General features: G+C 31.5%; 2 protein-coding genes across 2 annotated transcripts in view; one reads left to right on the top strand and one right to left on the bottom strand.

Annotated features, from left to right (window-relative positions):
• The window catches only part of LOC118194559 (prolyl 3-hydroxylase 2-like), an 81,621-nt gene extending 76,732 nt beyond the window's left edge, over window positions 1–4,889 (bottom strand). Inside the window, exon 1 of the mRNA XM_085824259.1 lies at window positions 4,341–4,889. Coding sequence (XP_085680385.1) covers window positions 4,341–4,775 — 435 coding nt within the window. The 5' untranslated portion in view covers window positions 4,776–4,889. The remainder of the gene's footprint in view (window positions 1–4,340) is intronic.
• A 204-nt stretch (window positions 4,890–5,093) lies between these two features.
• The window catches only part of LOC146995518 (heme-binding protein 1-like), a 31,242-nt gene continuing 21,144 nt past the window's right edge, over window positions 5,094–15,191 (top strand). Inside the window, exons 1-2 of the mRNA XM_085824260.1 lie at window positions 5,094–5,155; window positions 5,695–5,784. Of these exons, the coding sequence (XP_085680386.1) occupies window positions 5,707–5,784 (78 nt within the window). The 5' untranslated portion in view covers window positions 5,094–5,155; window positions 5,695–5,706. The remainder of the gene's footprint in view (window positions 5,156–5,694; window positions 5,785–15,191) is intronic.

Raw genomic sequence — 15,191 nt, 5'->3', positions numbered from 1 at the left:
TTGTCTAGAAAAAGGTCAGAACCTTATCAAACTGATTCCTTCAATTCTTCATAGATTCCGAATGAACAGAATAGGAGTTTTTGCGGATATACGAAAAGCATTCTTACAAATAAGTCTCAACCCTAAGGATAAAGACTACCTAAGATTCTTATGGTATAGAACTGATTGAAAACTGAAGTATTACAGGCATTGTAGGGTGGTATTTTTAGTTACAAGCAGCCCTTTCTTGCTAGTTTCTGTAATTCACCATCTTCTAGAATCCACTTTGAAACAACTAAATGGAAACCCAAAGTATAAAGTGGATATTATTGAGCAATTGAAGAAGAGCTTTTATGTAGATAATTGTTTAGCGAGTGTGAAAAATGATTTAGAATTGCAACAATTCATACAAGTTGCTTCAGATACTTTAGCTACAAGAAAGCTAGAATTACGTGGTTGGGAATATAGTGACCCAACACATAATTCCTCTAGTACCACAAATGTATTAGGAATGATTTGGGGACGATGTGGAGATTACCTTTGCTTAATATTACTAACATCACCTACAGTCTACCAGAAATTTTGTCTAAAAGAGAGATTTTAGCTACTACACACAAAATATTCGACCCTTTAGGAATAGCTTGTCCCGTAACTCTTGTGCCGAAACTTTTACTTCAGCACCTATGGGAAGTTAAGTTATCTTGGGACCAAGAAGTTGATTCAAATTCAAAATCACAATTTTGTAAATGGTTGAATGATTTGCAGTGTCTGGAAAGAATGAGAATACCAAGATGGTTAAACTGTGATTGTGAGATTGAAAATATCTCACTGCCTTTCTTCAGTGATGCGAGTATACTTGCATATTCAGCTGTGGCCTTTGTTCGAGTACAAACAAGAGATTCGGTTCAAGTTCATTTGGTGCAAGCTAAAGCGAGAGTTGCACCCAGCGGAAGGAAAAAGACAACAATAGCTCGATTGGAACTTCTTGGAGCTACAATATGTGCACGTTTAGCATCCAGCATAATACCTGAATTTCAAGCTGATGATATTTGTTTTTGGACAGATTCGTCTACTGTGCTAGTTTGGATACAGAGAAATGAAGTATGGGACGTATTTGTTCACAACAGAATTAAGGAAATAAAGCGACTGACTTCTAGTGAATCCTGGAGGCATGTACCAGGATCACTGAATCCTGCTGATTTGCCCAGTAGAGGATGCTCTGCTTCTTATTTAATTAAATCCAGATGGTGGAAAGGACCTAAATGGCTATATTTATCACCTGATAAATGGCCAAAAGAAGATTTTAGTGCTGATGAAGAAGAAATAGCTCTTGAGAAAAAGAAAAGGATTATTTCGTCCTTAATAAATCTTAATGCTACTGAAATAGTTGCTACTAGATTCTCAAGTTATCGTAAGACAATCAGACTGGTAGCGTGGATGTGTCGTTTTGTTTACAACTGTAAACATCAAAACAAGAAAAAGGATGAACTTACTGTATCTGAGTTAAATGAAGCTGAGAATATCTTGATTCGTTTAATACAAAATGAGTCCTTTGATGGAATAGAAGATAAACGGATTTTAAGTCTTAATCCATTCATTGATTGTGGTATCATCAGAGCTAAAACAGCGATATTTCAACGCGAAGATACATTTGAGTTCAGAACTCCTGCTATTTTGCCAAGTGATCATCCTCTTATAAGAAGTGCAAAATGGAGAAGTCATAAGAGCTGTACAAAATCTTTATCCTTGTCTATCTTTTATAAATTATCGACTGCCGAGGAACTTCCATCGAAATTCAGCGGAAGTCAACCATGCGAAAATATTTCGGTAGAGCAAACTCCAATTGATGATGTACCTGTAGAAACAAATAGAATAATCCATATCCATTTAAAATCGCCCACAAAGCCAAATCAGAGAGGACAATTAGAGTTCATCATCGATTGGACTTGTGAGAATAATGCTTAATTTTTTATTATTTTACAATACTCAATCCCGAATTTCATATTGCAAGGTGGGAGGATGAACAATATTTTGACTCTAATATTTTTGTTTATATTCTTTCTAACTGCAGCTTCTGAGTAATATTGCACGAGCTTCAAGCAGACGTAATCGTTTTCTTTACTCTATACGTTTTTTATTCATTATTTATTCATATTATTATTATCTATGTTTTGTAACAGTTTATGTTTCAGAGAATGGCAACATACAATGATGTTATTCTTTTTAGAGAGTTAAGTGAACTTTTGTTTTCATCATTTTGAGAGTATGAATAAAAGAACTATTTAATTATTGTAGAGTCTTAAATAACTAAAGAGATATAGATAGTTATTTTCGAATAATAAATAGTTCTTGAGGTAACAAATTTGGTGAGAATTTTTTAACACTGAGTATACATATTTTACTCTAATTGCAGTCGGAGATAAAAGCTCTTCTGAAACTCCTAAATTTTCAATGAAATCACCAGATGTCATCTTTTCGTTTCTTTCTTATTTATGATAGTAGAACATATCATCCTTAACACCTTCCTTTGTAAAATCACAATAACAACCTTTTATTTAGCATACATCTGTTAAAACACTCAAATGATTTCAAGGACAACTAAAGGTCCCTCCTCATCAGGAGAACGAAATTACTAGAAAGGGGAAAAAGAAGAAAAATAAAGCATTCACAAAGGATGTTGTGGTTGTTATCAGCACACACGTGGTCATATCAGCACATATTGTAGACTTTGGTGCTCCTTTGACTTTTTAAGTGAAAATATATCGATGTGTACATGGACAAAGTAAAGGGAGTGCGCAATGCCAGTTTGTGCAATTTTGGGATTTTTTTTTAAGTGAAAATAGGTCGACGTGTACATGGATAAATTTAAAAGAGTGCACAATGCCATTTTTGTGCAATTCAAGGATTTTTTTTTTTAAAGTGAAAATAGGTTGATATGTACATGGATACCGAGTTTGTACAATTCTTTGTCTTTTTATTTTGGTTTTGAGTAGCAATTTTTTGTGCAAATATCACTGTTATGCAAGCCATAACAATAATTCAAAGAATTGCACAAACTCGGTATCGAAAAATCACCAAGGGGTACCCTAAAATATATTTTTACCATTACTTTCTTATCAGTCAACCCTCATTCTGCTTGACAGCTAAAATTATATTGACAGGAGATTGTTGTTAGATGGAATGCTGGACTCGTCTCTTTTTGTTTTCATATTTACACATCATCTGTTAAAATTTTCTTTCTATTCTGTTACTGTTTGTAACATTCTCTCTAGTCTCATTGGTGACGCTTTAAACATTTAAGCCTTTTTCATTGATATGCTATATCATGAAAAAAGGGATGGTCTTTATTTCTATCATCCCTTGGAGTAGTACATTGCATTCAGGGCTTAACTTCAATGGAGATCAGTTGAAGTATTTCTCAGTTTTTGTGTGAAATTTAAATTCTAGCCGGAATGCCAATTAAGTCAAGATCCAGCACTCTATTTTATTACTTAACTATTTACCATTTATTTAAGAACTTTTTTAATTTTTACTTATCTCTTTACATTTAATTAAATTCTAATTATTCTAATAATTAAATATTTAATTATTAGAATAATTAATAATATAATTTTTTAATTTTTAATTATTTTATTAGCCATTTTATTCATTTATTTATTCTTGATTCTTGATGGTCTTCCATAACACTCCAGCATTTCTTATTTTAGAAATTAAGCCCTGATCTATACATAAAAAGAATTCAGATTCATTAAACAATTTTATGAGTAAACAGGATCTATTGCATTTAAATGCAATAATTTGTAAAGCACTTTCAAGTATATTTTTTTGTCATAAGAGTTTCTGAGAAACAAAATTAAACGATTACACATACAGAACTTTTTTAAAAATTCAGAATTTTGTCTATAAAATATTAGTTTAACGATTTCATTACACAATAATTTTATCAGTTTAGCCATTTAATTATGAAATAATGATAATTATATTGTTTAACCAGAATTTAAGCATTAATATCATAAGAAATAACTAGAGTTGGCAAGAAACTAAGAAGTGAGCAAAAAGTAAAAAAGTGAACCCCCCCCCGAAAAAAAAAACAGGAAAAAGCTTGAGAATTTCCAGTATAAAACATATTTTTAAAATAAATTTTCAAAATGACAAACATTTATATTTTCAAAGCAGAATGAATTTTCAAACAAAACTAAGTACATATTGCGGACAAACAAAAAATTCTGTAATCTAATCCAACAAAAATAAAGATATCTTCATTTAAATTGTATTAGAAATTTATAGAAACGGTAGTTAAAAACCTGAGTAAAAATAAATATCAAACAAAAAAATATAAAATAACATATTAAAAAATCAACCTTAAAATAACATAGCTGCAAATAATTATACGGAACTTTCTTTACAAAATCATCATCAGTTTCTTTTGAAGCTTTCGGACGGTTCGGAAAATAGGATTTTTGACATTTCATAAGGCACAAAGCCCTTCTAGTAATAATCATTTGAAAATACCATACACCAAAGTCCTGATCGTTTTCATCAAATAAGGTTTCAGTTTCATTTTTCTGGCATCTTTTCCTGCACTGGATAATGACAGTTTGATAGTAAATGTAGTCTTCAACAGATTTCTCTATCAAGGCTACACAATCCCGCCATCGGTTCTCGAGATACGCATCTACGCCTGCTCTATACAAATTTTCATATGTTATTTTAAAATTATCAGTTACCGATTCTACCCAAACTATCAAAGCAAGAATGCTTGTAGCCGTAACTAAATTTAGGTAATTCATTATCATGTTTTGGGCCGGTGCATTATTACTTCAAATTTTAAAAACACGCACTTCCATCAAACGCAGGAAACATCCGTTTCGGATTTTGGTTAAGCTTTTCGCCAGATGTTTGGAACAGACGACAATAATACACCAAGCCGGAAATTAGGGCAGAGTCCACCAGTAAAAAATTTTAAATTGTAAATGTTTTCATTCATTGAAAACATACATTTCATACATTGAAAACATTAAGCTATTTTTATTTATATTTTAATACTCAATTAATATTTTTTCAGATAAATTCAGATTATGAAATGAGTCAAAATCTTCTCTGTATCAGAAACAATTATGAAAACTTCGACTTCGACTTCAACAGCATAGACAGGTGATTGACTGTAGCTGAAGATGTAAGTTAGCCTGAAATAAATTTTTGCTCATAATAGATAGTTAAATTCGTTTAAAATCCTTAAATTAAAGCTAAATGTTTTTGAAGTGTTTCTGCTCAGTCTTTTTTTCGTTTATTGAAGCTTTAGTTAGTAGACATTACAAGCTGTAGATAGGCGTGTTCCCGTTGACAGATCTTGAGGATTACTAGTTGATGAATTTAATGGGACTCTTCGTTTTTCGTTTGCGAATTGTTCTTCTGACTAATTAAATCTTTGTCTCGTATTCTAAAACAATGCAATTTTGTTACTGAAAAATATGTATCTATCTTTAAATGTGACTAGAAGTTCTTTGGGAGAAATCTGTTTTAAGAAACACCTTTTTTCTTTAGTGTTCTTGTATTTCTTAAAATATGCTCTTATTTAAAAACGAAATTCTTGATTTCCTTGAACGTATATTCAATTAAGATTTTCTCTCTCCCTTTTTTGGGGGGAATTGAATAATATTATTTTTTTTTTTACCTTATTATTTATTTAATTTAATATACATATTTTATTTTCAGAAAAAATTGATCATGGCTTTCTTAAAATTTATGAAGGGTGCCATAATTGGAAGTGAACAACCAAAATATGAAGTTATATCAAAAACAGATGTAAGCAGTAATCTATATTTCCTATTAAAATATAGTAGTCTCAATTGAATATTTTAATCCTATGTTCTTTTAAATATTAAAATCTTGTGTCATATAAATTATAATTGTGATACATGTTCCATACCAGTGGTTAACTATTGATATATTTCATTGTATTCTCACTGCATAGACTGAGGGTATTCATTACAGGATTTATTTAAACAAAACTGTTATATTTATAAAGTATAACAGTTTTGTAAAAATAAAACTGTATAAAATATACAGTTGTAAGTTTCAGGACTGGATGTGGTAATGCATTATACTTTTGGGATAAACATATGTGTGTATAAAAATATAGCATTGCACATTTATGTGAGATATCAAGTAGAAAAAAATGAATATTTTTCTAAGCATTATTTTTTCCTATGTATCGAGTCATCTTGAAAGTTCTGCAGTTTTTCAAATCAAAGTGCATTTTCTAAGAATTTTTTGTTGCTTCTGGTGAGACATGGGCTTGATCAAAGCAGATGTATAAATGGTCTTTTCTGCTCATATTGTGTAATTCTAGCACATGTTATGCCCTGATTTTTCTTTCAATGTAGTGCTATGGAGAAGTCCGTTTTATTTTCATCATATTATGCTTTTTTATTTTAAAAAGAAGACAAAAGTGACTGCTTGTAAAATTTCTGCTTTATTTGGATATACTGATGTTTCTGATTAATTTGAGAGGTTGAGGTACAGAAATTTCATTTGCAAAGATGATACCCATTCTAGACAACTATCCTCTGTAAACAAGGATCATTTAAAGGAAATTTCCTGAAAACCCAATTCCAATTTGGTTGATCTTTACAATATGGTAAATGGTAGTTTGGCGACATTTTGGAGGCGATAAAGGTTACTACCTGGGACTTAGGTAATAATGTGAGCAGTACTCAGTTCCGATTACGCATTATTTTGTGTGAGGGAAATGAGAGATCATGGGATATGTCATGTGATATTAATGGACGAATTACGGTTCTTTAATCGGAAAAGGGGGGAAATCGGGGAAAAAATCTGGAAATTTTGTATTTGGCTTTATTCTGTGTTGTGTGAAACAGTGTTCGTGAATTTTTGGATCCCATGGCCGTAACTAAAGTGAATTCGAAATGGGTATTTATGTATGTATTAATTTAATGTATGTGCTCATTTATATTTTAAGTAACGTTTTTGAATTTAATTATATTTTAATTAAATGATAGTTATTTTGTGAATTTTATGTTTGTAGGAATTTGGTATACGTTTTAGTTGAAGTAAACGTGCATGGAAATAATTTAAATATCTGACACTAAGTATTTGTAATGGTTGCGGTATGAATTCGTTGGTGATGTGTATAATGTAATAGATGATTTAGAGGTAAAAGTTTTTGGATATTTTATTTATTTTATATGTGGAAATGTTCATATTTGGAAAGGGTAAATACTTTTTTGCGATCAGGTAATTTCATATATGTTCTTTTTACCAGGTTTAAAGATTGAGAAAATTGTCATGTATTTTCGTGAAATTTTTCTAATTTATGAGAAAAAAGCAGTGTACATGGATATAGTGAAGAGTGTGCGCAATGCCATTTTTGTGCAATTCTGGGATGTTTTTTTAAGTAAAAATAAGTCGGCGTGTACATGGTTTATGTGTGTGTTATTTTGAAAAACGCATAAGGAGTATGGTATTGTGCACTTTTTCCCAATTTTGCAGTGAATATTTGTCATGATTAAGCAGTTTTGTTAGATAAAATTTCTAGCGTAAGTGTAATTCGGCTAGTAGATTGTTGGAAGAAGTGTTCAGTAGATAAAAAGAAAAGAAACATGTCTTTACTTCGTGAAGACAAAATGGCGGCGGGAAAAAAAAAATAGAGGGTTGCTGTAGGAGAGTTGGTTGCCAAATTTTCGCCAAAAAAACGCCAAGTTACCATAATGTAAAGATCAACCCCCAATTTATATGGTTCACAAATGATCAAAATTGCAGTAAATGGTCATTTCATGAAAATATTGAGTATACAAGCCAATATACCAATCATCATTATCCTGGATGCAATAATACTTTATAGTTTTTGGTATTTCAGAATTTAGCAGAACATGCTGGAATTTCAATATATGATTCTTTGCCAAAATAAAATAAAGCTTTTTTTCCCCTAAATGATTTAATACTGGAGATAAAAAATTAATTCTATATAATTATGGTATAAGAAAAAAGACTACGAGCTAAACTAAAAACTTAATTGGATTTGATTAATTGAATGTTATCTTTTTTACTCTACAGCAGCATTTTATAAAACACTTTTCTTTCTTCAAATCCTTACCAGAGGCCAAGTGGCTAAATCTACGGAACATTAATACTTCGACCTGATTTTAAATCTTGGCAGATTGACTGGTTACATGAATGTGTTCATGTTTTTCTCTGTGTGTAACATAAATACAAGTCCTTTTCCTCTAACCTTTTCTTCCACAAAGGTATCCCTTTGGTTAAGCAGATGGTTCATCTGTGCTTTATTATTAAAATAGTCTAGGTTGACATGCTACAACTACATTGCTACAACAATTAATGTAGGTTATGTTTATGCATTAGTAAGTTAGTTTGACAGACAGTCTATCTGCTTTATCAGTTGCAATGAATAAGTCTCCTTTCTTCATGGTTACTGTATCAGATTTTTAAATCAATGTTCAGATGTATGGCAGATTGAAAGAAAGGTCTGTGTTGCTACTTGTTCATTTGGTGATTTCTGATGTCTCTCTCTAATTTAAAATATCAATACATTTTTAATTTTAAAATATTAAATATCTAACAATATTTTATTTTAACCGTGTCTGCTTTTTTCACTGTTTGACATACCTTGTCTTAATCAAATAATCCATTCCTCATTTCTTCATGTGTCAGATGACTATGAATTATTTGGTACTTTTCCATTTTGCCGGCGCAAATGATAAAGTCACCAAAAATTGTGCAACCGATGCCAAATGGATGCAATTATACCGCTCACCTGAAGGCAATGTCAAGGGTTAAATTCATCAATTCTAATGAGATTGCACTAGCGAAATAAAGCAGTATGGCTTCACATGATTTCTGAATAAGCTATTCGTACAAATTGAAATAATTCTTGCATTTAAACTTGTATTTCAAATTAAGATTTAACTTGAAATTAATGTAGGTAATTGATACTGAGAGGATTAGATTTATGGGTACTTTTCCGTTTCGCCGGCGCAAATCTCGCCAAGCAGACTTTATTGGCGACAACATACATTATACACACAAAAAATATTGAAAAAATTTTAGTCCTAAGAATTCTTTTTTTGAAGGCATAAACATTTTAATATCGCTTAAAATTTTATAAAAAGCCAATAAATAAAGACAATAAATTTATAAAAAGACATTAATTTAAGAATTTACTATGCTTTCATGATTCAACATCCTGTTTCGCCGGTTCATATCACATGACCCCAAGCGATCTCATCTCGCGTATACTACTCTACAAAAATATAATGCTCTCAGTAATTATCTACATTAATTTCAAGTTAAATCTTAATTTGGAACACAAGTTTAAATGCAAGAAATACTTCAATTCGTACGAATAGCTTACTCAGAAATTATGTAAAACTGCAGTGCTTTACTTCGCTAATGCATTCTCATTAGAATTGGTGAATTTAACCCTTGACTTTACCTTTTCTATATTTTCGGACTCGGGTAAGCGCTGTGATTGCATCCTAGTTGATTTAATTGCCGAAAATGGCCTTAGACATAAAACTGAACTATCTGAATGAGGCGTAAAAGGTTACCAGCGAGAATATTCCGTTTGGCATCGGTTGTACCATTATTGGCGACTTTATCGCTTGCGCCGGCAAAACGGAAAAGTACCGATTTTTGTAGCATAGTTTATGTGAGATGAGATCACTTGAGTTCGCGTGATATGAAATGTCAAATCAGGATATTGTACCATGAAAGCATAGTAAATTCTTAAATTAATGTCTTTTTACAAATTTATTCTCTTTATTTATAATCTTTTTACAAAATTTTAAACGATATTAAAATTTGTGGTTAATCTTTGGATTATGGTAACTTGGCGAAAATTTGGCGATCAACCCTGCTACAGCAGCCTGGCAGTTTTGTTATCCATGTACACTGCTAAAGTCCTAGCTAGTAACCTTTATTGCCTTACCAAAATGTCGCCAAACTACCCGTGTTACCATATTCCAAAGATTAGCCAAATTTTTATATGCCTAAAATTTTCTTAGAACTAACATTTTTTATGTATATACTGCGTGTTGTCGCCAATAAAGTCTGCTTGGTGAAATTTGCGCTGGCAAAACGGAAAAGTACCAATTATTCCAAAACTGTTTGTGCAATTTTGTTTCTCAGGTTGTACAAACATTTAGGAAGGAAAGTTACATACTCATATTTTAGTTATTTCAAATAGTTTATAAGTAATTAGAAAAATAATGACTATAAAAAAAGAAATGGTTAAAATATATTTACCAGTGCCCTTGGGCGGTAATTGGCAATTTTTGATGGTACATGGACACAGAGTTTGTGCAATTCTTTTACTGTGTGTAGCTTTGGCTTTGTATAGCAGTGATTTTTACACCAAAAATTGTCACTACATAAATCCAAAATAGCAAGTCAAGGCAGTATCCATGTACACATCGACCAATTTTCACTTAAAAACATCAGAGAATTGCACAAACTAGGCATTGCGCACTCCCTTGACTTTCTCCATGTACACATCAATCTATACAGTCAAAAGTCGTTAATTCGGACACCCGTAATCCGGAATGATCTATAATCCGGACCTAAAATCTTTCTGCGCATGCGCCGCATTGACGCATGCGCATAGGCGTTTTACTCGTGCGCGCATGACATTTACGACTGCGCATATGCATCTGCGCAAGTGCAGAATACGTTTTCGCGTGCGCGTTTAATGTATAACGGACGGTAAAAGCTAAAATTATCTAATTATCTATTTCAGTTAATGTTGATAATTGCGTTGTTCCTGAATCTTCAAATTGGATCCGGCTTATTATTTTTTGCAGACTGTAAGAGCAATTTTCTAAAAGTAAGCTTGAACTTTCGATTATGTCAAATAGAATTTCCGATGCTGGAGCTCCCAAAGGATCTAGAAAACGAAAGTATGTTTCGATGTCCATCAAACAAAAAACGAATTGCTACAAAAAATGGATAAAAGCATATCCTTTGTTTATCTAACCGTTCCAAAATCTGTTTATCAATTTCACGCTGCTCTGCGTGAGTGGGGGGAACGTCGCGGCGCGCAATGAACTGGAAGTTGATCTGTCAACACTATCGTTATCTTCAGGGCAGATGTTTTTATTTTAGTCGGCTTATAATTCCTTACTAAATGTAGTATTTAATTTCGATGTACTCCGTCTTTGATATGATTTAAATCAATATCCTCGTCATTATAAATATCACGAATACAAATCACATAGTTTTCTGGTTGCAATTTTCTAATTTCAGCTATGAGTAAGGTATGCTTTACGCACCCGCGCGTTAAAAGAAATGTTTAATAAAGTAAACAAATAAATATTAGGCTTCTTTTTTGGTAAATTTGGATACCCTTTAGATCATAATTGCTCATTATTTTATAAATTACGGTTTCATATTTTTAATTTTATAATTTCTGCATGCCATCTTACCAGATTTAAACTGATGATCTATAATCCGGAAAAATCGATAATCCGGAATCGCCGAAGTCCCGACGAGTCCGGATTAAAGACTTTTGACTGTATTCACTTAAAAAGTCAAAGGAGCAGCCAATAAAAAGTATATAATCTCAATAAACTACCTTTTACATCAAATGATGAAATAACATAAAAAATGAAATTCATCTTGGCTCTATACAAAGAAAATATCCACTTATCTTATTTACAAATTTTCATGTCTTTAGTCAAACAAAATTAACAAAATTCCTTAACAGCGTCCAAAAACTTTAAATGTAAAATTATCTGAAAACTAAGAGTAAAAAATATCCCCTGTAGTGTCGATATCCTCGGACGTTCGACCATACGCATTTTCTTCCTACAAGCAGGACACTTATTGTGGCTACTAAGTAAACCTTCATTTACACACAGTCAATTAATTCTTTTTTCCCTTTTGTTCCAAATTGTACAGAAATTCAAATTAATCTTACCACATTCAGCCATTTTACTGTGTATAACATAAAATAACCAACGTACTTCCTAACCAACACACACATATACAAGCCCTTACAAATCTTTTTCTCATCATTCAAATTCACCGCGATCACGCAACCAGTTATGTCATAATAGGGTTTCCATAACATTCAACTACTCGGGTTACCATAAATTAAACAACAACTTGAGAATAATCCAAGAGATGCCCTTAAATCTACTGTAACCAAAGAAACAGAGTATAAAGCTTCTGCCCTTTACCCCTAGGCAGTAGCCCTCGCAAGCTTTTCCATTAAATAAATCAACCAAAATAAATATACTTTGAAATGAAAAAAAGAAGCAGGTAATAATTTTATTCTAACAAGTATATTTATTTAGGTAAAAAAATTTTCTTTAAATAAATCAACCATTTTCACCTCCCTGGTTTCTAGATATCAGATATTGTAATTTTGCAGATTAACCAGGAAACTAATTTAATGTTGTATTTTAACTTTCTTTGGTTGATCTTTGGATTTTGGTAACTAGGCGAAAATTTGGCGACCAACTCTGCTACAGCAACCCTCTATTTTTTTTCGCTGCCATTTTGTCTTCATGAAGTAAAGACATTTTCTTTTATTTTTATTTACTCAACACTTTTTCCAACAATCTACTAGCCGAATTACACTTATGCTAGAAATTTCATATAACAAAACTGCTTAATCATGACAAATATTAACTGCAAAATTGGGAAAAAGTGCACAATCGCAAACTCCTTGCGTGTTTTTCAGAATAGCACATACACATAAACCATTTACATGTTGACTTATTTTTACTTTAAAAAAATCCCAGAATTGCACAAAAATGGCATTGCACACACTCTTAACTTTATCCATCTACACTGCTATTTTCTCATAAATTACAAAAATTTGCACGAAAATGCAAGAAAATTTTCTGAATATTTAAACTTGGTAAAAAGCTCATATATGAAATTACCTGATCACAAAAAAGTATATACCCTTTCCAAGGATGAACATTTCCACGTATAAAATAAATAAAATATCCAATTTGATTTAAATCATATCAAAGACGGAATGCATCGAGATGAAATACTACATTTAGTAAGGAATTATAAGCCAAATAAAATAAAACATCTGCCCTGAAGATACGGATAGTGCTGAAAGATCAACTTCCAATTCATTTCGCGCCACAGCGTTTCCTCCCGCCGCAGAGCAGCGTGAAATTGATAAACAGATTTCGGAATGGTTAGGTCATTTTTTGCTGCAATTCCACTTTTGTTTAATGGACTTGAAACATACTTTTGCTTTGTAGATCCTTTGCATGTTAGTAAATATATATCGGAAATTCTATTTGACATAGTCGAAAGTTCAAGCTTACTTTTATAAAATTGCTCTAACAGTCTGCAAAAAATAATAAGCCGGATCCAATTCGAAGATTAAGGAACAACGCAATCTTCAACTCAATTAATTATCTAACTGAATTAGATAATTTTAGCTTAGCTTATACCGTCCGTTATACATTAAACGCGCATGCGCACATGCATATTCGCAGCCGTAAAGGTCTTACGCACAAGCGTCAACGAGACACATGCGCAGAAAGTTTGTAGCTTTGAGGTCCGGATTATGGGTGTCCGAATTAACGACTTTTGACTGTATTATAAACGTCACCAACGAATTTATACCACAAACATTAAAAATAGTTACAAATACTTAGTGTCAAATATTTAAATTATTTCCATACACGTTTACTTCAACTGAAACGTATACCAAATTGCTACAAACATAAAATTCACAAAATAACTATCATTTAATTAAAATATCACTAAATCATGTACACGTCAACTTATTTTTACTTAAAAAAAATCCCAGAATTGCACAAAAATGACATTGCACACACTCTTCACTATATCCATGTACACTGCTTTTTTGTCATAAATTAGAAAAATTTCACGAAAATGCATGAAAATTTTGTGAATCTCTAAATCCAGTAAAAAGAACATATATGAAATTACCTGATCACGAAAAAGTATATACCCTTTCCAAGGATGAACATTTCCACGTATAAAATAAATAAAATATCCAAAAACTTTTACCTCTAAATTATCTATTATATTATAACGTCAGCAACGAATTTCTACCACAAACATTAAAAATGGTTACAAATACTTAGTGTCAAGTATTTAAATTATTTCCATGCACGTTTACTTCAACTGAAATGTATACCAAATTGCTACAAACATAAAATTCACAAAATAACTATCATTTAATTAAAATATAACTAAACCATGTACACATCAACTTATTTTTGCTTAAAAAAAAATCCCAGAATTGCACAAAAATGGCATTGCACACACTCTTCACTATATCCATGTACACTGCTTTTTTCTCCTAAATTAGAAAAATTTCACGAAAATGCGTGAGAATACTCAACGTATACAACTCAAACGTATTCCAAAATACTACAAACATATAACTCACAAAATCACGATCATTAAATTAAAATATAATTAAATTAAAAAACACTACTTAAAATATAAATAAGCACATACATTAAATTAATAAAAATTAGATTACAATCCTAATTACTTTAAACTAAATCATTGCTAATAACAATTTTCCAGTAATACCATATTTATTTATTTACTCCTTACATTTAGAACAATGCATAAAAATAATATCCTCAAATGATTAAAAATACTAACTTACCTAATCTTCTTCAGAATCTTCATTACGTGACACGCACACTTCCCTACAGAAAGAGTTCCAGTCGAAAGAGTACTACTGCTAATTTCTAAATCCAAAATCCAGTAGTCAACTGGCAGTCTATTCACCAAGTAATAAGAAATTAATAAAATTTCACCCATACTCAAACTACTTTCAGCAAACCACGTACCCTTCCTTACACTCCGTTTCACAAAATGTCCATTTTCACCAGATTTCTTGCACTGCCATTCAAACTTATCTGTAATATCCTTCCTTTCACACAATCTCAACTTATTATTATTATCAGATAAACGCATTAAAAATTTAGAATTCACTTTACATAGCGACATGCAATCCGAAAATTAATCAACACTATTTCACACAACACACAATGAAGCTTAATACAAAATAATATAGTACTACAGATATTTTTCCAAATTTACCCCCTTTTCCAATTAAAGAACTGTAATTCGTCCATTAATGTCACATGACATATCTCATGATCTCTCATTTCCCTCACACAAAATAATGCGTAATAGGAACTGAGTACTTCTCGCAT

Source organism: Stegodyphus dumicola, chromosome 9 (assembly GCF_044657685.1).
Source record: "Stegodyphus dumicola isolate Sdum_Otavi_A_Nest chromosome 9, ASM4465768v1".
Taxonomy (NCBI): domain Eukaryota; kingdom Metazoa; phylum Arthropoda; class Arachnida; order Araneae; family Eresidae; genus Stegodyphus; species Stegodyphus dumicola.
This window is presented reverse-complemented; position numbering and strand designations above follow the sequence as displayed.